General features: G+C 38.3%; 3 protein-coding genes across 5 annotated transcripts in view; 2 read left to right on the forward strand and 1 right to left on the reverse strand.

The window, feature by feature from the left end:
* The first annotated feature begins 533 nt into the window (after window positions 1-533).
* Window positions 534-5,622, forward strand: LOC127933592 (CLOCK-interacting pacemaker). Of its 2 annotated transcripts, XM_052530665.1 has the most exons (5): window positions 541-696; window positions 783-855; window positions 1,106-1,221; window positions 1,442-1,611; window positions 3,469-5,622. In XM_052530665.1, exons 3-5 carry the CDS (start codon window positions 1,176-1,178, stop codon window positions 4,234-4,236), a joined length of 984 nt encoding a protein of 327 aa, XP_052386625.1. In that variant the 5' UTR covers window positions 541-696; window positions 783-855; window positions 1,106-1,175; the 3' UTR covers window positions 4,237-5,622. The 2 variants fall into 2 exon arrangements, with proteins under 2 accessions (XP_052386624.1, XP_052386625.1); XM_052530664.1 differs by lacking the exon at window positions 783-855 and having other exon boundaries at window positions 534-696.
* Window positions 5,623-7,639: 2,017 nt separating this feature from the next.
* Window positions 7,640-10,428, reverse strand: LOC127933593 (palmitoyltransferase ZDHHC22). 2 transcript variants are annotated; one of them, XM_052530666.1, is made up of 4 exons: window positions 10,266-10,428; window positions 9,275-9,357; window positions 8,574-9,131; window positions 7,640-8,491 (listed from the first exon to the last, which is right to left on the reverse strand). In XM_052530666.1, exons 3-4 carry the CDS (start codon window positions 9,127-9,129, stop codon window positions 8,205-8,207), a joined length of 843 nt encoding a protein of 280 aa, XP_052386626.1. In that variant the 5' UTR covers window positions 9,130-9,131; window positions 9,275-9,357; window positions 10,266-10,428; the 3' UTR covers window positions 7,640-8,204. The 2 variants fall into 2 exon arrangements, with proteins under 2 accessions (XP_052386626.1, XP_052386627.1); XM_052530667.1 differs by lacking the exon at window positions 9,275-9,357.
* A 412-nt stretch (window positions 10,429-10,840) lies between these two features.
* LOC127933423 (calcium permeable stress-gated cation channel 1) overlaps window positions 10,841-24,999 on the forward strand; it is a 57,113-nt gene continuing 42,954 nt past the window's right edge. The window contains exon 1 of the mRNA XM_052530424.1: window positions 10,841-10,954. The gene's annotated coding sequence lies outside the window, so the exon portion shown is untranslated. The remainder of the gene's footprint in view (window positions 10,955-24,999) is intronic.

Here is a 24,999-nt window from a genome sequence, read left to right on the forward strand (position 1 = left end):
CATTGACTTAGAAAGAAAAGATCTTAAGGATCGGGTTAAGATATGTAGAGGTGAATTCAGGGTCACCTGGACACATAATCACCATCAAAAAAGAAGGAACACCTAATATATATATATATATATATATATATATATAATAAGGTTTACATTTTATAGCCTGCGTGGACATAATAATAATAATAATAATAATAATTTGCTTTTATTTATTGATAAGCAAACTTTTAGGTGTCATTGACGTTTGAATTGCATGGAAAATGATTCTGCTAAATGATCCAATGTAAACTGTTACTTACTTGTAGTTAGTTATTTGTAAACAGCATTACATTTGTATGTATTGAAATTCATGGCAGATGACGCTGCAGCGCGTGCTAGATCACGCTTGACGTTGAGGTGCAGATTTCACAGCACACTTCAGAGTCACGTTTACAGTCGCAAGGGTTCGACTCTGCACCAATCAGAAGGCCATATGGAAATATAAGGCGTGTCTTGCATTGTCAAGCAGGTGACGATTCTTCGGTTCCCCTGGCAACAGCCATTTAAGCCAGTCGCGAAGGCGGAGCTGTGTGTAAACTCACGTTGCTCCCCGGTCAATCCAGTTTCTACAACAACAGAAATATAAGCTTAGTTTGCACTCGTTTAGCGTCGTTTTACACACAAGCCTTAAAAAGACAGAGAGCTTAAGGAAAACTGTTCTCGGTGAGTATTAAAAAACGTGCTTTTTATGCTGTAGTGTGTGTTTTTGGGTCTGTGTTTTGAGTCTCGTGTTTGGCATCGTGTATCAGGTGCTGATTCAGACTCCGTTCATACTGCGTGTATAAACTACTCAATACAAGATCTAAAACAAGCTGCTGCTCTGTATGTATTTTAAAAATGTATTTTACGATCTTGAGGGTTTATGGGAAACTTTGTGGAGTAATAGTAGGTAATTTATGAAATTATTATTATTATTATTTTTGTTTTTATAAATCCTGTATTTAGCCTTTAGTGAGTTTAAGTGCTGCATTTCATTGGCTTGAATCATGAATGTGCTCATGTTACACTCGACTATCATCTTTCAGGATTTTGACTTTTCTTATTTTAATCCATGCCTCTGTCCTGCTCTCAGTCATTGCCTGGATCAGGGCTGTACAGATGGACTGAAATCAAACAAATCGGACCACCAGAGAAGATCCAACATGGGCAACAAACGCAAAGCCTCAAGTGAGCTCGACAGAGACTCAGGTTTGTCTTTTGTAGATTTTCTAGTTTTGTATTAATTTCTCAGCTAACATGAGAAAGTAGATTTCACAACCCTTGTTTTTTTTTTTCCAAATGCTGCAGTATAATTATAACTGATCCCCAATTACGTATTATATACAATATTGTGTATAATTATGTTGTTATAGGTGTATAACTGCACATAATTATGGGGTTTTACCATTACAACATATTCTCACTGTAGATGCCAGCTCCGGATATATTAGTGCTTTGGACCAGACTGACTTTGAAGACATGGGTCCAAACAGTACTGCAGCACAAAGCATGCCAACAGCTCCTCGGGTTCCTTTCATTCCTGGCTCACATCCAGTCGTCTCTCCCATGATCGTAATGAACAACCTTGTCCTCAAGCAGGTATGACACATTAATACTATTCTGTAAGTGTCCTTGTCTCCGTATGTTGAATCATAGGAAAGCACATACCTGTTTGTTGCAATTACGGTATTGTTTTGGTCTCAAAGTGATATTTTTTTAAAGTATGTTGGTAGTTACTGCTCATTACTGCCATTTGCCTTGTGATTCTTGGATTGAATACTTTCCAATGCTTGCTGCCCAGCATCTTCAGATCACTGAGTATTAACTAACAGTAAGCTGAATACAATGTTTTAAATCATTTAAACTGATCAGTGTGTTTTTATGCACTTTAAATTACTCAAAGTAATTCATCTAACGGAAGTAGGCAAGAAAATGTGAATTCCTTCCAATATTGTACATTTAAATCTATATCATAAACAAAATTTTTGTTAATATTAAAAGGCATCCTAATTGCCCTTTTAAAGCAAGTTTATCTACCATTTCAGAAATGAATTTGGATAAAGCTGAGATATTGATAAAAGGGGAGATATTTCACAACACCGTTTCTTTGCTGAACCTAATTAATTTATTGGTGTGGATAATTAAATGTAGACAGGCTTTGCTTAGATTCTTATTGCCTCTTGTGTGTACAGTCGTTTTCAATACACACAAGATGTGATATAAATGTGTTTGCCTGCTGCTGCTTCTTATCAGCGCTAGCAAGCAAAACATGCTTCATAAATGAATGAGGCGATTACTATAAATATTGCAGCTGGGTCAAAGACTTAAGGGTAGCCGCAATGAAGAAAAGGAAGAATCTAGTCATACACTTCATTAGGGCTGTCACTTTTGTGAAAAAATCTTTTTCGATTTTTAAGACATAAGTGTTCATTGAATCGATTGTAAAATCGATTTTTCATGTCTAAAAAAAATAAGACCTTTCCTTTTTCAACGTCAAATGACGGACAAACGTAAAGAGAGCGCTGGAAACGCACAAGTCAACAATATTTCTTATTTATTGACATGAAGTTTCATGCAGACTAACAAACAGCAACAGGAGTGCAACATTCTCAAAAAAATATATATGCAGAGGGGATGGCTGCCATAACAAAAGAAAAACATCACTGCAGGCTTCAACCCGGCTGCATTTATGATTTAGGCAATTCAAAAATCTCCAAGATTATTTTAAATAATGATTCAATCCATTTCAAACAACTATTCAAAAAGAAAACGCGCATTGACCGCACTGATGTCCCGGGGACACTCAGGTACAGCTGCGCAAGGTGGGGGTATTACTGCCAGTAGTAATTACTGCTGTCAGGTTGCAATGGTGCTTTTCATAACTCAGAATCTCCTGTAACTAGATGCGCTAATGAGGCGAATTCGCGTCTACCGCGCCACAAGACCTCCAGACGGCGTAAACGCGTCTTTACATGGACTTAACATTGAAATAATTCGCGCCAGACGCCATATTTACGTTTGGTGGGAATGCAGAGAGGTCGCTTTCGACATCACTGGGTCTTATAGGCGTGTTAATTTGCTGGTATTTTCTGTCTAGCTTTCGCAAGGCATATAATACTGCACTTTCGGAATTCTTTATTTTCTTTTTCTGCTTGTTTGTGAGTTTTGTTACATCTATATTTTTTAATTGTTTAATTATTTTCAAATGAATAGTGTACATATTTGGTTAAAATCGATTCCCTATTTTCATTTTCGAAACGTTTTTTGGTTGGTCCGATTGATTGTGCGATCGATTTTCGGACTAAAAGTGACAGCCCTACACTAATATATAATATAAATGTATTGTATCTGTTTTTCAAAATTGTTCATTGATAATACTTGTTTCATCCTAACTCTGCACTAAAACCTTGGAGCTTAAACACTTCACTAAATGTGAAACAATTGGTTTTCCTACAGCCAGTCATGTCCGCTGGTGACTGTACCGGCCGAAGTTCTGAGAAGCAGAAACATTCCAGAAAGCATGTTCCCATGCAAAACGCCTTTCAGAAAACTGCCTCACATCTTGCACAAGGGTCTACAGTCGACAAGGGTCCCAGTGCTATCAATAAGAGGTCAAACCACAGTCATGGTGGAAGACATCAACAACGCCGTTATGATGATAAACCTTTCCACAGTTCCTCTTTGAAGCAGGATGTGTCTGAGACATTTAAAGGTTATGGTGTAGACCCCAACATTGCTGCACTGGGAGAAACTGGTCACTCTGTTGAAGAAATGTGTGTGGAAAACCCTTCAGCCAGGCTTTCTGTCCTTCAGGAGCCCCACACCACCACTTCACCAATCTCACTTTGCACTGACTCCTTCCTTGCTTCGTTCCCTCAGAAGAGTCCCAAAACTTCAGTCACCCAGAGCAGTGATATGGAGAATATCCCAGAGGCCCTTTCTCCAAGCTCTAGCAAACACGAACGCTTCTGTAACACATATAACATTTTGAATCGGTCAGGCCTGCTGGGCATCACACTGCGCACAAAGGAACTTATTCGACAAAATAAGCGATCCCAGGCCCAACTTCAGTGTCTGCAGGCTCAGACTGACCTCTTCTTGGAGGCCATATGTAGTGGAGATCCCAAAGTCTGGACGAGATTGCAGCTTATCCTCCAGAGGTCCAGAAACGGTGAAGAGACGCCAACAGACACACTGGTGGATTCTGTGAGGGGTGCAGAGTAGGATATGACCGATGTGGGTCGTATGTGTAGTAGCAGGTTCAGATCTTAATATTTCATCTGTTGTATTCTGCAGTTTTTGCCACCTTTGCTTAGACCCTTTCAAGTTTGGCACATTTCGAATCAGTTGCTTAGCAAATTTTGAACGTCTTGTTATAATATCAGTTGGAAACGTCAAAGATTTAAGTCTTCAGTAGAGTCCAGAGATATAGTTATCACTCCAAGTGTTATCCATCCAACATTCTTATTCTTTTGGTTTTGTCCTAAGTATATAAAGACAATGTTTAGATTTAAACTGCATCTTTTTCAGAATAAACTGACTCCGTGTTTCAGAATTCATTAGCTGTGTAGTCTCTATTTAAAAAAAGAATGCTATTAACCATTCTTTTATCTCAATCTAATCGTCTACTATTTGGAAAAAAGGCCTTGGAAGACTGGAATGCAAAAATAGTTTCTGCACAGAATGAATCAATTTCATTTCTAATCTCTTTATCTAATAATTTTGACCCTATCTTTGAAATCCAGGCTAAAGTCTCTGAATCTAATTATGAGATAACAAGCATTAAAGTTTGATTTCAACCATTTATTGCACTGATTTCAATCTTTGACACGGACTTACTCAGTCAATATTAAAGATATAAAGGTTATATTTTCACAGAATGTTCTACATTTTTATGAAGGATGATTTTATTTAGAAAACAGTAAATTTGACTTTAGCTGTGTTTTCTCAGGCAGGGTCACAAATGCCTTTGACAAAAATTTGAGTGCTTAAAAGTGTACAATTGTACAATTCCGTTGAAAATGTGAAATTCAGGATCATCTTTGTGAAAATTTGTAAAAATAAACATTTGTATGTGTATAATCTCTTCTGAAAGTAAATCTCTCCAAGTAAATGTTCTTGTTGTCTATGAGAAAGACCAATGGACGTTAAGAGTAAGAGTACGAATAACCATTTGTCCTGGTCGGTGTTTTTCGAAGTAGCATTTCAAATGTGGTCGTTAACTTATTTGTAATGCCTAGTGTTATATCGTTGAGTTGTTTACATTCTTAACAAAGATTTGGATGTGAATTAATCAAGTTGGCAAATGTACTGCTTGAATTTTATTTGTTATACTGCATGCAAACAGACTGTTCATTGTGTTTGGGAAAGCAAGTACTAATGACCGAGGTCAGGTTTAGTGCATTAATGAATGCACTATGTCATAGCATGTACATTGTGCAAGTGTACTTTGCTGTACACATGGTGTTGATTTATCAGAACGACATATTTTGCTGTAGAAATCTATGCAACAGTCTTGTTTAGTATTAGCATTGTACTGAAGTGCTGTTTTGTATTCTGTGGGTCACTTTTTTATGTGCCTTCAAAAATAAAGGCTTTTTAAATATAAAATGTCCAATATTTTAAAACTATCCCCTGGTTGTTAGTTAAAGTTTGAACAATAATCTGTTCAGTTAATCATTGTTTAATGTGTTTTAAGATAGAAAAAAGCCCTTAAAGTTGGGTTTTGGTTGAAGTCATTTTATACAAGGAGATTTGGTGGTAACCTAATTAGTTACAAATAAATAAAGCACAGAAAATACTATATTCTTCAACAGAAAATGCATGTTCATTATCGTTGCATGCCCTATTTTTCATCAGAGACTTATTAATATAGAAATGTATTACTTCACAGCAGTATAACAATTAAATAGGTGGTAGAAAAATGACATGAAAATAAAATTTTAGCTGTGATCGTGTTATTGGCAATGCAAATGGAAACTCAAGTTTCTAAACAACTAAACCAATCATAGACAACTGATCCAGTCAAGATGGACGTGAAGAATTAAGATGTTTTGATAAGATAATATGCTCAATTCAGCTGCAGCCACAGGATATCAAGGGCCATGTTTCAAAACCTCAAACAGGACCAATAGCAGAGCAGTTGTGTGCACTTATAATAATTGAAACGCTGACATGAAACTTAATAGCGGATTGCTGTTTTATAAGAGGGTTTCAGTTACAGAATAATGTGACCCTCCATTATTACTAATTATTTTGACCATATGGGACAGAGTGCACAGAAACATAAGCACACATTTACTGCTTGGTTTGATCATGCTGTAAATCAGCATATTTCTTTAGCTAATCTATCCTCCAGTGGAAATGTAAAAATACATTTTAATATACAGTTGCAATCAAAATTACTCAACCCCTCAGAGACTGCAGTACTTTACAAATAAAAGCTTTTCTGAAGATCCAGGATAAAATAAAAATTGCATCTATAACAGTTCACTGGCATATTAAAAGTGATATTGTCAATATATACCAGTAATGTGATATTTTTGAGTTATAAGATTCTTTAATAATACTGCCATGTCATAATTATTCAACCCCTATTCAACATTGCTGTTCTTAAAGCACTTATTTGCATGGTGGGGAATGAAACAGTCTCAAAACACAATGAGTGAGCTGTTCAGTCTCCAGGCTTAATTCTCATCGCAAATATCTGGTTGAATTTGAAGAAAGCAGTGGCAATGTGAAAACCAAAGATTATCAGTGATCTGGAAGCTTTTTCAGGTGTGGAATGGACCAAGACTGTAGTAGAGAGGTGACAGAAGCTTCTAAACACTTACAGAGAGTGTTTAATGGTCATTATAAAGAATAAAAGATTCTGCACAAATTGAATAACACATTGAATAATTTTGAATGTTTAAAGCCAATTTAAATTGTATCATGATTCATCAATTTTCCATTCTCAGAATCACTCAAAAGTGTATTAACAAACTCTCTATAATACTTTACTGATGCCTTTTTTGAACTGGTTTCATAAAATGTTGTTCTCTGCAGCAAGACTTCTTGCAGGTCAAGGGGGTTGAATAATTTTGATTGCATCTCTAGCCCCAAACTTAAAATGCCTTTTTGCAAGCCTTAATGTCAAAAGTACAAGATACCTGCCATTGAAGTAACACAAAATGCAACCAAGTGTAATAAAATAATGTTTTATATATTTTTTTATAACTAATAAATTAGTATTAATTATTGATCTTTGTCATGGCTTTTTAAAGATATGGTATCAAGTACATTTGTGCTATTCAGAAATGAACTGAAAATTCAATCCTGGTCTATTAACAGAAATGTGTTGAAATTAACTGAAGCAGGATAAACTGAAATTTTATTGAATGGATGGAAGTGGTATCAAAAAGTTAATATAACTGTAATGTTTTAAACAGAAATGCAAAGTATGTTAAGACATACACTACCGTTCAAGTCTCTAATGCTAACTAAACATAAAAATTCTCCAAGTACAATTTAAAATAACTTCACATTATAAATGTTGAAAATAGCTGTGATGCTTAATATTTGTGTTTACCAATAGGATGATGTATATAAAGTTTAAATGAACAGCAGTCATTTATATATATATATATTTTTTGCATGCATTCTCAATGTCTTTACTGTCACTTGTGGTCAATTTAATACATTCTTGCTAAATAAAAGTAATAAAAGAAACTGAGTCAAATGTATTTAGTCATGTATAATTTATGCATGTTGATTTTTTTTAAATGCAGTTCAGTAAATTTCTATTTAAATTAGATTTAAACTTCCTGTGGCATGTGGCAATTGAATTTCTAACTAACCTAAATGTTACCCTCATTTTAGCAGGCCACTTGTGTAATAGTGTGCTGATTAACTAGCGTGCGTTGTTTTGTAAATAGCCATCCATCCTTTAATCCTGGCCTCCTTCTCTGATGTCTGCTGCTCCGAACTAGCACAGTGATGACAGACATAGATATGGGTTTTACCACACCTTTGTGACATACAGTAACGCTCTCCTAATTTGTGCAGCGATGACAGAAATACACTAAAAATGTAGATCAGCTGTATGGGGTATTACAACTTGAGTGAACTGAAGAAGCCCTTATCATATTTAATAACTGTTCCACACAGGCCAGCTTATGATAAAAACACTGATAGGGCAAGTTCTTGGCTTCTCAGTCATGTTTGTGATCATGGTAGACCTGCCAGTTCCCAGGTACGGTCTCAACAGTTTGAACTGGCAGGAAAAGGCCCAGAGCCCACCGGGAACCGAAAACATCAATCAGGTTGACGCGCCAGGTCCCGCGACCCTCTGACAACTGCCCTTTCTGCAGCTCACACCAGGTTTGCCCCCGGGCTACTAGTAGAAGCTGCTGACAGCAGAAACCAGCGCTCACTAGTCCGATACCCAGCCAGACGTACAGCATTATAACCAGAAAGAACTGGAGACCGGAAATCAAACCTGAGGGGAGGAAAAGAAAGAATGTTCTTATCCAGGAATATCTGCAGCAGGAAATCCTCAAGAAAGACTGAATCAAACTTACCAAGGAAGAAGTAACCTGTCGAGAGCGGTAGGAGCGTGAGGAACGTCAGTGGGTTCTCAAAGGATATGGAGTATTCCATGGTAAGATACGCCACCCCAATTACCAACGAATACAGACAACAGCAGGACGTATAGATGCTGAACATGATAAAGTAGCGCATGTTCCTATTCCCAATACAGTTTCCTGTGAAAAAGCAGTGGTGGTCCCGTTTTAGAATCACTTTCTTACACACTTTGCAGAAGTGGCGTCCATTCAGGAGGTAGTGGGCGTCAATTCGGTCCGGGCAGTCGGGGGAACAGACTGGAATTGCTGTCTCGTTGGCACTCTCAGATGGGTACCATATAGTCATCGTGTAATTACCCAGAGCGTTCCCCATTAGGAAGAGAAAGACGGCGATGTGGAACAGCATGGTGGGATTCAGAGCTACATCTGGACTTCGGAAAACAGTGGGCATGAAGAGGAGGAAGTGAAGGGTGAATGTGACCACGGTCGCAGCGTAGAAGTATGCAGGTGCAATCGCATTGAGTAGTCTGAGTTTGACCATCCTGAACAACATGCCTGTGTTAGATTAATAAAAAAATGTCTTAATTCAGAAAATATATTTAACTGAAGATAATAAAGTCATACACTTTAGCATCAGCAGTTTATCCCTATGAAAAATAACACTTCTTGAACGAAAATGATGAAAGTTATTGACATACTGTAAACTGACTGGTTATGGTTGGCTGTGATTGGTTCATGTGATAATTCCCGCCTCTTGTGTGTTCCACGTTTGTAAATCAGTCTGAATGAACAATAGAATGGAAAGACTCATTAAAAAAAGTGAGTAAACAATTCAAATATTTAGATATAACCACTTTGTTACGTCAAAATAAGACTTGAAATGGTCTGAAAACATGATCTGTGGGAGTTTTTAGTTAGTAATCAGCTTGGTGAAACTGTAATTAAATATCAGTATCTGTGAACAATATTTACCAAGCTTTGATGACTAATGAACTGAATAATAAAAAAAAACTGTTAACTATTAAAGATTGTTTTGGAATAGATGTAAAATGCTTGAAAACAATAACTTGGTGATATTCGTACTTGGCTTTAATAAACAGAATATTTATTACATAATTATTTTTTTTTTTCTGGAAGTGAAAGTAATGTTTATTTAACAGAGAACATATGACTGGACTGAAATTTACATCTGATAAAAAAAACGATTTTGCCTCTTTATTTCAGAACACAGCACTCACCACTGACACACACACACACACACACATACAGTATATATAGGCCTATGCGTGTGTGTATTCATACCTACTTCAATCAGAAAACATAACCCTATCGCTTAGAAACAGTTTTATACAGAACTTTCCACCAATTGTTACACAGAACAGAACTGTCATCCTTTAGGATTTAAATATAAATGGCATTTTAATTAGTAATAATGACGCTACGATGCATCATGTTTGCAGACAATGGAGTGAGAAAAAAAAATTAGATGAACCGTAGTGTTTTTCGTAGTGCATTTCAGTATATACCCCTACCCTAAAAAATCACAGAGGTCTAATACATTTTAAACCTTAAATTCTGAAATACAGTAACATCAGATAGGTTTCGTGATGAATAGATTGAGGAAAGCATCATATCTGTTTGAAACAGAGTCTTATTGTTGAACCGATGAGGACATTGCTGGGTTATTACCTGACGTTAGACCAAAAGAGCCGCTGTCTCCGCACAGAAGCGCATCCCTCGCTCACGGTGCTAGGAGATAAACCACAAATAATTCACTCAAAAAGCAAATCAGTTTTAATTTCGAAATACTGAGCGCATCTGTTCGCGATGTGTCTCAGTGGTTTAGCACCGCCTGTTGGTGTGGATACAGCATCCAGCTCCACTAGAAATAAGAAAAAGCCTATATATATCTACACTTCTTATATGGATATGTTTGTGTGTCCATTCATTATTATGTATGGCTATTTGATTTTATATCCATATTGTACACGTGTGCCGCTGAATCATACTGTTTTCCACACAATGTGCATTAATAAAGACGGATTACACGCACTTACAACTTTCACCAGCAGATGGCTGTGCAAATCAACGCTTATTTTATCAAATACGTTGATTTAATTTTTAATTTTGCAGCGTTTTATACATATAAAATCACCCCTTAAGACAAAGGCAGCATTCCATGACGCGGGGCGTGCCCACAAGCGGGTATCTGTAATAAACAGAAACATACAATGAAACTTTTTCGTTTTCGTGTTTGTCGGCGGCTTGTCTCTTTCCACACGGTCCCTGGGCGGATGGGCGCTCCCCGTGTGCGCTGGTGCTGATGCAGACAGACAGAAGCATCTAACCGGACATAAACCACAGGAGGTGTTTCAAAGGTAAGCCGCATTATTGTTATATTCACCTCGCTTCTGATGAACTAATCATAATTATATCGTACAAGTAACGATTACAAAAACAGCTCAGTGGTTTATTATGAACTTCAACTGCTTTTAAAAGTAGGCGCTTTGACAGTTTAACACGCTATTGCAGCAGAGACCTATGCTTGGGTGCTAAACACAGAGGAGGGGTGATCCTTAAATAATTGAACTGCTCGAAGTGTCTGGAAATACTATGGGCATATTGATGGCATCAGAATGGTTTGCTTTGGCTTGTTTGTTTACCGTCTCATGTACAACATCTCCAGGAGCCCCGCTGTTTTATTGTGCCACGGGAGTGCGCACGCTGTGCATTCATTGTGACATCCTAATATTATCTTTTTAAAGTTATGGCTGCTCTGCTGCTCCTGATAATGGCTGTATTAGTCCTCACATGCTGACGGCAGGGAGTTTAATGTCTGGATAATGTATTGAATGGGGAATAAGTCAAAGCTGCGCGTTACAAATCAGAGGATGTGGGCGGATAGATTTCTCCACGCTGTTGCCAAGAAGCTGTGATGATGCTCAAGCAGATAATCATGACAACTTTCACAATTAGAAACGTAGTCTCTAATCATCCCTTTGAGAATCAATCATTACTTTAACAGGTAGAGGATGAAACTCTGGTCATATCAACACAACATCCAAAAAAATCATTATGCAAAGTGATAAAAAAAAAAGTAATATTTTAAATGATTGTAATCTATTTTTTTATATAATTTTATATTATATAACCATTTTTATATATAATAATTATTTACATTTTAATACAATTAAAAGTGGTTTATGTAGGTAAATTCAGGTCAGTTTTGCAAATGAAATAACTAGGAAGTGACCCAATCAACCAGAATTCACCCAAGCTGCAGAAATGTATTAGATTTAAACATAGGGTAGTATTGTTGTGTACCTCCTTTAATTTAAACCACTGTAAAAAAAAAAAAAAAAAAAATATGTTAAGAGTTACAGTAGCAAAAACACTGAATTAGATTCATGAAAATCTACTGAGAACAATAACTGATTAAAAGATATGCATTAAAAATAACTAAATAAAATGACCAAATGCAATAAACCATCCAAACGAGAATGAAAATTTGTTGGAGGATATCTGTTAATTGTTATGAAAATGATGTTAAAATGCACAAAATCTTTTAATGTTTCTAAAATAGTCTACATTTATCCATTTGTGTATTCGTGTACGTATTTATTTTTTTTCTTTTTTATTTACATTTTGTTCATTTCAACTGCATCCGTGCAACCATAAAGGATTCATGGATGAATAATAACATATTGTAACATTGTGTTATCAAGAGGTTTTTCAGAACCCAGCATGCTTTGTGTAAGTCTAAAGGGGATGAATCAAAGTAGACAGCTGAGTGTTATTTTATGTGTTTTTGAGCAATATGAGCAGGGGGAAATATGTGACTGCTTAATGCTGCCATTTAGAAAGGATTCGTTTTTTTTACTTTATTCGAGTTTGCTTCTGCAGAATTTTAGGGTTTAGTGTGGTGAAGAGTGACGTTTGTGCTCTGTTCAGACTTGACTAATGTATGCTAACACTGGCTTTTCTTAGTCTACTTAAATACAACAAGGCCTTCTTTGCCATGTACCACCCACCTGCATCCTTGGATACAAATCTGCTAATCTAAAAGGACAAACCAGATCCATGCTTGATACCAGCAAACATAAGATGAAAAAGCTGTTTGACCAAAGTGCTAATGGACCAGCAGGCTGTTGCCAGTTAAGCCAGTTAGCCAACATGGTTTTGCAGCTTTATTCCATTTGGTGTGACACAGCAAAAACAGGACATCTATCCCATTCCAAATGTAAAAAAAAAAAAAATGAATCAATGAAAAAGCAAATAAGGAAAAAGGTGGAAACAAACCTGCACACCAGAATACAAAACACATCACACATTGGCAAACAACTATGCTAGTATTGATTAAACAGGAAAACAACCTCCTCACCGGTTATGCATTTTTGTTCTCAGTCAAGCTTAAATAAGATGTTAAGCCTCTGTGGCATTTGCAAGACTCGTTGCACTTTCGGAAAGAATTATTCTGTAGATGAATGGTTCTCCCAACGAGTGAGAGATCTTCATCAAATGCCATCTGACTATAAAGACACGGTTATGGCACCAGTTTTCTAGTCACCAGTCAGATTTCTCATCTGCTTTACATATAAATGGAGCATCTTTGAATGATACTCAGCGATGCATGATTACCAAACTGACTGTATAAAGCCAGTTGAAATGTCACTGCACTTGTGACATAATGTTGGTTGAAGCTCATAATTGGATCATGAATAAATCATCAGAACGAACACCTGCTCTTGGCTGATGCTTCTTTCGGCTCCTAGTACTTACTAATCTTACTAAAGTAGAAATAATATTGACAACTTGCTATAAAACTTTGAGACTCTTATGCACAGTAGCGTGTAGTGAATCTCTAAAAGTCTCCTTCCTGTGCTTTAATTTCATGTTCCAGTTACGTTTGATGCTTGTATGGTTTCTACTTTATCAACAAATACTATATTTGTAATGTTCATATTAACATGCTACGTATTTAAACCAAGCCCATTAAAGTTTCATCAAGTTTTAATATTGGTTGGAAAATCCAATCCAAAAATATGCATTTCTGCTATTTCCATAAAGCTTACATAACATATAAACAGTAATATGTTTATGATTGTTGTCAAGAAAGTATAATTAGACGATAATAATTACTACATAATTATAATTTAGGAGAAACTGTAATAGCAATTTATAAAACATCATACATCAACTAACTTTAAAATAGCTCAGTGAAATCTATAATGTGTTTTAAATGAGTAAAAGCAACTTTACTTCCGTGATTAAGCATCTTATTAATGGTCTAAACAGCATGGAACTACCATCTCAAATTCTGGACTTCATTCCACATCAGGTACAAATATGAATCATAAGCATATTTACAATGTGAGGGAAGAGGCACAAGTGAGTAGACGTTCACAAACGAATACCTCATCGAAAACAAAAGCTGTTAGGAATTGTGCTGAAACCATTCATTTATCCTGCAGGTGTGACTACATCATTAGAGACTTTAAACAACCCTATTTTAATTCATAATGTGCTTTCTCAGAGTTTGGAGACATGCTGCGTAGTCATTTTCCGAAACTGCTGCGTTCTCTCCAGTGGTTCAGTGATAAAAAGCTTGTATTACATTCCTGAGACGTGAGAACAGACAACAAATAATCCTCAGTAAAATGTGTATTTGCCATCGCTACGCAGCACAGGCATGAATATTTAATGGTGCACTTGGCTGAGGTTGAAAGTTGATATATCCCGCTGCAGTCCACCAAGAGCCACAGAGGCTGGAGAGTGAGCTGTAGAAAGTTCACAAATGTAGTGGTTGGATATGGTTAGATCAGAAGGAGCTTCCCGTCTTCCATAGAATCCCTTTTGCATCATGACAGCCAACAGCTGGCACATAGACAGTTTCTGGCCTTGTTGTTTGTCAGTACTTTGTCATCATCTGCGAGATTTGTTGCGTAAGGACCACATACGGGTTTGTTTCTAATATTATCTTTGGTGTAATATTGTCTCGTTCATACTCCCACACACGTACACAGAAAGATTGAGGCTGGCACCTGAGGCCTTCACACAGTGTAACAGTATGTGTGTGTGTGTGTGTGTGTGTTGTGAGTAAGAAATAGTGGTGTCCTTGGTATCAGAGAGAGGTTAGGATGTCTGACTATGATTTATGAATGACCAGCGTCTGGGCCAGTTAACATACCTCAAAGGTTGCTTATTAAAGCTGTAGTTGTAAAAATAAATATGAAAGAGATTATGGCTCTAAAACCATTGATGAAACCCAATGTTCATTTTGGCTGGATTTATAGGTGAAAACAAACCGCAGGTGCTGATTTGTTAGAAGCTTATGTCAGCGGTATCCTGCTCCTGGAAGGTCAAAGACTTTAGATATAAAAAGATGGTGAAGTCCTATTACGAAAGAATGGGAGAAAGTGCAGCACGTTATATGGTGGAATAGTCCCGCCTTCTGAATGAAAGAGCCAATCGTTAATTGCTTAAGTCATTGCATCACTGCAGACGTCATTAGAAGCTCTGGTTGCTCTATAAACAGTGTTCTGAGATGCGTGCTTAGGACTGCACATGCACATTGGGTGATCTAGCCTGAAAACTAACATTTATAATGCTATTTGTGTCATGATCCTGCCCTCGTGTCCTTGATTTTTCCTAGTCTTGAGGCAGGATCATGACAGACCCTTGTTTTGTGTACAAGCGCATGGCCTTGTCTTTGGGCCATGTGCTTGTGTTGTCTCGTTCCCTTGCCCCGCCCCCCTTGTTATCCTAGTCGTGTCGTGATTGCCCTATCTGTGTCACCTGTCGTGTCTTAATTGTTCCCCCTATTTAGATCTCCTAGTGTGCTCTGTCTTGCGTCGGTTCATTGTGTTACTTATGTGCTTCTCAGATGTGTTCCACACTGGTGACTGTGATTGTATCCTGTATACCGTGAGTGTTTGTTTATAGTTAGTGTTTAGTGTCTTTGTCTGGTCAGCCCTGTCTTGTTTGGTTATTTAGTCCTTACCCTAGCCCTTGTTTTCCCCCTCGTGGGTTTTTGTTTTCCCTTTTTGTATTTAATAAACCCTTTTGTGTTGAATCCTGTCTGCACTTGAGTTCCTCCCTTGCAAACCCTGACAGAATGAACCGACCACAAAGGAACTCAGCAGACAGGAGGCAATGCTGGATGGCATCAGCCAGCCAGCGAGATTGTTTTGAGGGCTCTCGCCTTGTGGTGTTCCGGGGGACCAGGGGTGGTCGTTCCGGAGCGAGCGGGCGAGAGGAGGAGCCCCAGAGGTCCCCACCTACCCAGCTGCCGGCGATCCCGGAGGGTCGTGTCCTGGCCGTGGCAACCCTGGGGGGTCAGGCAAGCCCCTCCCAGAGTCCTGAGGTGCCCTCCTCAGCCAGCAGTCTCCCCATGAAACGAGGGAGACGGTTTTCATGGGAGTCGGCTTCAGAGTCTTCGGCGTCCGAGTCTGCCCTGTCCGAGACCAAACTCCCCCAACCCGCCTCTGACCCAGCTGTAGCCTCTGCACCGCGCCCGAGGAGGAAGAGGAAGAAGAAGGGGCCTGCCGGTCCTGTGACCCTGTCTCCTCCCGAGTCAGCAGCGGTGAGCGTGCCTGAGCCAGCAGCGGTGAGCGCTGGCGTGCCCGTGCCAGCAGCGGAGACAGCTGGCGTGCCCGTGCCAGCAGCGGTGAGCGCTGGCGTGCCCGTGCCAGCAGCGGAGCGAGCTGGCGTGCCCGAGCCAGCGGCGGTGAGCGTGCCCGAGCCAGCGGCGGTGAGCGTGCCCGAGCCAGCAGCGGTGAGCGTGCCCGAGCCAGCAGCGGTGAGCGTGCCCGAGCCAGCAGCAGTGAGCGTGCCCGAGCCAGCAGCGGTGAGCGCTAGCGTGCCCGAGCCGGGAAAGAAAGCTGTATGCAAGTCGGCAGTCGTGAGAGCGGAGGAGAGAGCCGCGGCCGACTCTGCAGCAAAGACTCTTGTACAGTCGGTTTCATCTCATAAGGAGATGCCTATTGTCCTAGCTGCTAAAGCATTTTCTGATTATTTGTCCCGTCTTGTCCAAATTTTAGAAATCCCCGTCAGTCCTGTCTTGTCCCCTGACCCTGTCCCCAGAAGTCCCAAATGTCCAGCCGTTGTCTCCCCGTGTCCTGTTGATGTGGCCCCGTGTCCTGTTGATGTGGCCCCGTGTCCAGTAGATGTTGTCCCCCCGTGTCCAGTAGATGTTGTCCCCCCGTGTCCAGTAGATGTTGTCCCCCCGTGTCCAGTAGATGTTGTCCCCCCGTGTCCAGTAGATGTTGTTCCCCCGTGTCCAGCTGTCGTCTCCCCGCGTCCCGTAAGTCTTGCCCCGCGTCCCGTAAGTGTTGCCCCGCGTCCCTTGTCTGCTCCTGTCATGTCCCCTGTCAGTTGTCCTGAGACCCCTCCCCGCCCCTCACCACCCAGACCTGCCCGTACCCCCCGTCGTCAGCCTTCGTCCTGTCCTCCTAAGATTCCTACCCCACCCCCCCGCCCTGGTCTGTCCCCCATGAACTTTGTGGTCCCGCCCCCTCCCCTTCCCTGTTTGTTTTTTTTGTTATGTCACCCTAACCCTGCCATTGTGTTTTCATGTTTGCCTTTGTTATTATTAGTCATGTCTTGTTGGTTTGTGTCTGTGTCCCAGTCTGTCATGTCAGTCATGTCCCGTGTTTGATGTTCCCTTGAGGAGCGTCTGGAAGCCGCTCCTTAAGGGAGGGGTTCTGTCATGATCCTGCCCTCGTGTCCTTGATTTTTCCTAGTCTTGAGGCAGGATCATGACAGACCCTTGTTTTGTGTACAAGCGCATGGCCTTGTCTTTGGGCCATGTGCTTGTGTTGTCTCGTTCCCTTGCCCCGCCCCCCTTGTTATCCTAGTCGTGTCGTGATTGCCCTATCTGTGTCACCTGTCGTGTCTTAATTGTTCCCCCTATTTAGATCTCCTAGTGTGCTCTGTCTTGCGTCGGTTCATTGTGTTACTTATGTGCTTCTCAGATGTGTTCCACACTGGTGACTGTGATTGTATCCTGTATACCGTGAGTGTTTGTTTATAGTTAGTGTTTAGTGTCTTTGTCTGGTCAGCCCTGTCTTGTTTGGTTATTTAGTCCTTACCCTAGCCCTTGTTTTCCCCCTCGTGGGTTTTTGTTTTCCCTTTTTGTATTTAATAAACCCTTTTGTGTTGAATCCTGTCTGCACTTGAGTTCCTCCCTTGCAAACCCTGACAATTTGAGTATAAGAAACAACATTCAAGAGACAACTGTTGTCAGATTTTATAAGGGATTTCAAAATATAATCGTAAGCGTGTTGTAAGGCTTGGAGAATTTGATGTTTCCAGGCAGGGAGTATTTTTTAACTCTTTATAACTCACAATAGTGAGTTTATATCGCGCAATTCTGAGAAAAAAAAGTCGCAATTTTCTTTTTAAAATTTTGATTGGTTTAGCTTCCACCAGCTCTTTAGTAGGAGTTTTAGTTTATAGTTTCAGTAGGAAATAAACAGTTCCCAAAGTGATTCAAATTAATAATTTTCATACTGGTTTCTAGAACACTCCTCATATTTGCTATTGTTAATAATAAATAAATAAATAAAATAGGCACGCCACTTCTTCTGGGATTCTCAATGAAAAGTTTTGATTGGCACAGAGCTACTGTTTACAGTTGTCAAGGGAATCAACCTATGAATGGCTTACATACAGTTATTTAAATTTAAGATGGGATAGAAGAAAGAATTGCATCATCATAACAATGCCATCATTTACCTTTAATATTTGCTTGGCTGATACAGCTTGTGTGCATGTGTGTGTGTGAAAGAAAGTAAGTATTAAGCCAGATTGCTGCTTAGATGTCACATTAATGCATTTATGAGTCACATCCTTTCTGTCAAGAATACATTTACATTTATTCATTTTGCAGAATAGATCTTAATAGAACATACTGAAATATTAACACTGCACAGTTTATGGAAGAAGACAATCTATATACGTAAATGTGCATCACTCAAAAAGATAACAGCATAGGATGATGGGAAACCATAAATAGCGTAGTTATTCAGGGCCGTTTTGGCAACCTAAGTAAAATTCTTCTATATCATTATTTTTCAAACGTTGCCTTTATTTAAATTATACATAATTACCATATTTTCTTCATTAAAGATTTGTATTTATATATTGGAAACAAAAAATCTATATTTCTTATGCTGTTATTCAGAGGCTTTTATAAAGCAAGGAACAGGTGAGACTAATCAATTAAAAAATCAGTAACCAAGGCAACCGAGGACACTGCTGGCTTCATGTGCTATCAGAATTATCATTAATCGAAATTGGACATGTACAGACTCTCTCTCGTATTTACAAATATGAAACTCAGAGATAATTTCAATGCTCAGAGTTTCTGATCTGGGGTGGGCATATATTTCAAACATGACAGAAGAGAGAAACATACCTTTAGTACTGTTGATTAGGGGTTCAAATGTATAGCGCTGTATGTCCCTCCAAAAACACACAGACATCTTTCAAGTCCCTCGTGATGAGTATAAGCTTTTATAAAACAGTACAATAGCAGCTATTACAAGTGCTGAAATCCTATTGTATTTGTTAGAATGGCCAAGGATCAGCAACCTCCACATAAAACTGATTGGGCTGACCAAACTGTAAGTCATGGAGACTTGAAACATGGAGGGATGACATGAACAACATCACCATGGTTCATCCAAATTGGCCTGACGGGGGCGCTACAACAATCAAAAGTAAAAAAATCACTCATAACTCCTAAACTGTTAGTCGCTGGTTCAAGTGTCTTATGTCATTGGAATACTTGAATCACAACTGACAAAACGGATGTGATCAGATTTGATCATGACCTGATGAAATAATTGGGTATTTTTGGATTTTTTTGAAAAACCTACTTATGCGAACTAGCCCTTGGTTTTATATTGAAACCAAATCAGTCTAGAATTATTTGGAGAATATCAATAATACAAAATAAAAAAAGTTGAACTTTTAACTCTTTCAACTCTTTTTTTTCTATTTTATTTTTCACTGTTCAATATACAGTAACAAGCAGCAGGAGAGATAGTTGACAACGACAACTGTCCTCCATGTGTTTGTCTTCTCTAGTCATGTTTGATCTCACGAATGTCCATGAGATCTCGTGTCACTGTAAAATGGTTCCTACAATCAACAAGTGTATGGTCTCGCGGACTGGTTGAATCATTTAGTGTGCACATTCAGAGCAATTATAAAAATTGGTCGAAACTGTCTTAATGTCTGTGGTCTCCCATTGTTTTAAAATAGGTTAAGTGTGTCCCAGGCCTAAAAAAAACACATACAAACAGAAAAGCACCAGCCAATTAGGAAAACATCTTCAACAGTTTGACGACACATGCTGCAAATACAGAAATGCACTGCAAATATTCACAACAAAATCAAATACAGAAAAGCTTTACAAGTAGCACAGACCACTACAGAAATGTTTCAAGCGGACGCCAACAAAAAATTAACCATGGTTTTATTACAGTAAAAGTGTAGTAACCATGTTTTTTGGCATATTGATAACCATTTGTAAAACCACAGTTGTACAGATATCATGGTTAAACTATGTTTAGTTAGTGTAGCAAACCATGGTTAATTTGTGGTTACCATGGTTTAACTATAGTAACAGTGTTTAGTTTTTTGGTTCATTTTCGTAAGTCACAAAGTAAAAGTTAGCAAGCTTGCATAATGTTTAACAGATATAGTGATTGTGTATTTTGTCAGCTTATTTAGGCTAATAATATCCAAAAATAAATATTGGTAGGCCTATTTTCTTAAAAATATTGATATTTAGCAAAGACCAGGGAATACCAAAGACGTGTCACTTATATAGTTTTGAATAGGGAAAAATGCTAAGCTCAATATGGTTACTCAAATATAAAAGAAGCCCCGCCTTCTGAGTTAAAGAGCCAATTGCTAATCGGTAAAGTCAGCGCGTCACTGCAGCTGCCGTTAGAAGTCCCGATTACTATAAAAACAGTCAGCATTCTAAGATGTGTGGAGTGTGCACGCGCACTGGCTGGTCTAGCCTGAATAATAAGCTTTTTTATGCTATTTCAGCAAAAGAAACAACATTTATGAGACAGTTGTTGTTTCACTGGTGATTTAAAATAGGAAATTTAATCATAAGCTTGGCAGTTTTGGAGAAAAACAGTTTTGGAGAATTGGAAATTTCCCCATTCATAGAGATAGGAGCTGTTCTTGTTGTTTCAGAGATGGCCGCCGAGTGAAATGTGTTTAGTCACTGGATATTTACAAAGGATTTCCTATACAGTTTCAATTTAATTGTAGGATTTCTAAAATTAATGGGCAAAAATGAACTCATGAATGAGACGTCCTCCTTGATTCCTGTTTATTCCAACAACAAAGCATTTGAACGCGACAAACTCATAATTACAACTTTAGAAATAGGAAACAGGAAATTTCCAGTAGCATGTGAAGGCAGCATAAACACAAGTAATGAAACTGGACTCAAAGGACCAAACTTAACAGATAAGATTCCTAGTTCATCTATGCCTAGAAACGGTTCCCGGTATTATTGCTTAAAGGTCCCATGACATGGATTATTTCCTTTTCTTTAAATGCTTTTTAATGTTTCCTTAGGTGTACTTATATTGTTAGTATGATTTTTACATTTAAAATTTTGCAATAAAAAGCGTTTTTAGATCCTGATATTAGCCCTCTGGCTTGAATGCTCTGTTTGAAGGGGCGTGTCTGCTGTGAGACTCTGAGTAAACCACAACTGTTGTGATTGGCTGACATCTTTGCATTCGAAATGCGTTCATGTGGAACCCCTCTCAAATATATATATATATATATATATATATATATATATATATATTTTTTTTTTTTTTTACTATTACAGCTGTCGAGATTAACGAAACATGGAAGTGTTGATTATATAATAATTTTTTCGATCTTTTCCCATCACATGAAAGACTGCAGTGATGAGCATTGAGTAGACAGAGTCTGTTTATCGCGTGGATGCAGTGATCTCGTCATTATTGCAACACGTTATCTCACAAAATGCTTTCACCACAGCTAACAGCAAACACATGAATACAGTAAGAGCTCCGTTGTGCAGCCTAACAGCGTCATTCATTGTAACGGCAGTTTGGGCAAGTGTGCAGATATACTCGCGATGTGTAACAGCTCCGGAAAAAAGCGAGCGTTCTTTGATCGCTCTCTGTAGTTAAATCACAATTTAAATAACAGATTTGTTTCATGCTACTAAGAGAAACAATGTGAAGTTGATTGTTTAGTCACTGGCTTGATTTACTGATGCATAAACAGTATTAAACGATTTAGAAAGAAAGTCTGTGTGAACTTGAATGATTAGCTACACATCAGAAATCACTGATCACAGATCAGGCATTAATGAACACTGTTTCTCACTGTTTGTGCCGGTGCTGTCGAATCCATATCATAAAAGTCTGTTTGAAACGCCTGTGCTGACATTGCGACTGAATTATATGTAAATATTTGGGCGGGCAAAGCAGAGAAAGGGGAGGTAACAATTCTCGTTGCAACGTCACAACGAGGAGATTCAAGATCAGCCCGTTTGAGCTTCCATTTTCTCAAAGGCAGAGAAAGAGAAAAATCTCAATTTACACCGATTCAAATTTCTAGAAACTTGGGGACCATATACAGGCTAGGGGAACTCATATTAATCTTAAAAAACCTCAGAAAGTGACATTTTCATGTCATAGGACCTTTAAAGCCCCTAGGGGTATTTAAAAAAGAAAAATGCCAAACATAAGTTTTATGGTGCGTTATAATAGTGTCCTCCAAAGTGGACTTCATTGTATTTCAATGCTCAAACAACTGAGAATTCAAATTTAGATGAATGCAAGTACCCATAAACATAGGTACAGTATATGTATTTTGAGTCGCGTGTACAAGAATTGTTGAATTCACCTTAGGAGTGTTGCAAGCAGAAAGTCCATTACATATGGTAAAAAAAGATGTACATATTTTAAATTAACCATATGTGACCCTGGACCACAAAACCAGTCTTAAGTCACTAAGGTATATTTTTAGCAATAGCCACAAAAACATATGGGTCAAAATATTTTTCTTTAATGCCAAAAAGCATTAGGATATTAAGTAAAGATCATGTTCCATGAAGATATTTTGTAAATTTCCTACCATAAATATATCAAAATTAAATTTTTGATTAGTAATATGCATTGCTAAGAATTCATTTGGACAAATTCAAAAGTGTTTTCTTGGTATTTTGATTCCAGATTTTCAATAGTTGTATCTCGGCCAAATATTGTCTAGTCCTAACAACAAATATATTCAGCTTTCATATGATGTCTAAATAGTTTTTTTTAAACTACAATCATCCAACCTAAATGTTTTGTCAACCAGTGTATTTGTGTTGATTTGTGATATATGTTATTGATTCATATTTATATTGTGAGGAAGATCCTTAAAAAAACTTTAATTTCAAACTTTGAATTGAATTTATTTATTGTAACATGGCTTTAAACATTGATGGTTAACAAAAGGAAGTTCAGAGTATAAGCCACCAGTAAGCACCTAGCAACCACCCAGAATACTCTAGCAACCACTTAGCAACATGCTACAAACACTTAGAAAACCTTAGAGACCCTAAGAAAACTATAATTATTCCTCATTGCATAACAGCAGCTGTTATAAGGTTGTTTTGATTAAATTAGCATATTTAATTCCAGCAAGGCTTTGTCATGTGGCAGATTCATTATATCACCAAGTCTGCTCCAGGACTGTGGGCTCTGGATTACAGACCGAGAGATGTGGGTTATGGATGGGGGGGGGGGGTCTAGAAGAGGGCTTCTTTCATCTAGGTAGGATGCTCCCTGGATATTCTATGGCTAATCTATCCATTCAGTCACAGCGCATAAAGCCAAGGGATTCCCGTCTGAAGTATGAGAGCAAAAATTACAAAGTAATGCAATATTTCCAGCCTAGCAGGGATTTTCAGTAAATCAGTGTTGAATTTTTTTTAATCTAAAAATGTGTTTAAAATAGATTTTAGAAAGAAAACATAGGCCAATAAAGGGATAATTCACCCAAAAATCTAAATTATGTCATATGCGCATGTGTGATTCAGTGTAAAGCAGACTGACACACAGAGCATCTGAACTGAACTGATTCTTTTGGTGATTGATTCTGAACTGATTCTGTGCTAGTGTTATGAGCGTGGGTAAACCGAAGGCTTGCAATCATCGCCAATGACGCCATTACGTCGAGCGCAAAAGAACCGGTGAACCGTTTTCTTCAACCGGTTTATTGAATCGAACTATCAGAAAGAACTACTGGTGATACGAAAACCGATGCAACCGGTTCTTGACTCGAGAACGAGTCAATCTTTTGTTCGTTATCTGGCTCGGCTCGGCGTTCATCTTCAGTTCTCTTTTCACAGCAGTTCAGTCAGTGTACTGTTGAGTGCATGAATTACTCTGGGATATTGGTTTGTTTGAACTCAGAGGGAGTGTCAGCCACATTAAAAAAGTTAACATCTTATAATCTTATAATGCGTATTTGAGACGCAAATCGTTTAAAATGATTCAGTTCGATTTGGTGAACTGGTTCAAAAAGATCCAGTTAGATCGAATTATTCATTCGCGAACCGGATATCACAAACTGCTTTGTTTTGAACTGTCTTACAACAGACACTGAAGAGAAGACAATGCTGAATAAAGTCATAGTTTTTGCTATTTTTGGACCAAAATGTATTTTCGATGCTTCAAAAAATTCTAACTGACCCTCTGATGTCACATGGACTACTTTGATGATGTTTTTCTTACCTTTCTGGACATGGACAGTAGACCGTACACACAGCTTCAATGGAGGGACTGAGAGCTCTCGGACTAAATCTAAAATATCTTAAACTGTGTTCCAAAGATAAATGGAGGTCTTACTGGTTTGGAACAACATGAGGGTGAGTTATTAATGACATAATTTAGATTTTTGGGTGAACTATCCCTTTAAGCATAAATATTAGAGGTCGACTGATGCATCGGTTTTGCTTGCTGGAACAAAGTTATCGGCAAAAATCCCATGGCGGTTCTTTTCCGGGTTTGAGTCCATTGCTGGAGCGGCTGAAAAGGGTCTGTTTCATTATACAGTGCCAGAGCTTGGTTGAAATCATTGACTGCATGTGCTATTTGTTTACACACGTGATGCTGCACACTGAACAGAGAGAGAAACTTCAGACCCTGATTTAAATGCAGCTGACAGAAAATCCTGCCACAGAGTGCCATTCACATAGTTTTTCCAGTTAAATTACATTATATTTGCCCCAAATCATTGTTAATGTACATAAAAAATTGTATATTGAGCATTTTTTGCCAAAAAGAAGTTTGCTTAATTTTCAGTAATTAAAAGATAAATGAAATGAATGTTTCATGCCTTGATTTGGATAACCAGA

This window comes from Carassius gibelio, chromosome A17, assembly GCF_023724105.1.
Source record: "Carassius gibelio isolate Cgi1373 ecotype wild population from Czech Republic chromosome A17, carGib1.2-hapl.c, whole genome shotgun sequence".
NCBI lineage: Eukaryota > Metazoa > Chordata > Actinopteri > Cypriniformes > Cyprinidae > Carassius > Carassius gibelio.

Coding starts and splice junctions, on each gene's coding strand:
- LOC127933592 (XM_052530664.1), top strand. CDS start 1,176: ATGGGCAACAAACGCAAAGCCTCAAGTGAGCTCGACAGAGACTCAG. Junction 1,222..1,441: donor TGAGCTCGACAGAGACTCAG/GTTTGTCTTTTG, acceptor TTCTCACTGTAG/ATGCCAGCTCCGGATATATT. Junction 1,612..3,468: donor ACAACCTTGTCCTCAAGCAG/GTATGACACATT, acceptor GTTTTCCTACAG/CCAGTCATGTCCGCTGGTGA.
- LOC127933593 (XM_052530667.1), bottom strand. CDS start 9,129: ATGTTGTTCAGGATGGTCAAACTCAGACTACTCAATGCGATTGCACCT. Junction 8,492..8,573: donor GACAGGTTACTTCTTCCTTG/GTAAGTTTGATT, acceptor TCCTCCCCTCAG/GTTTGATTTCCGGTCTCCAG.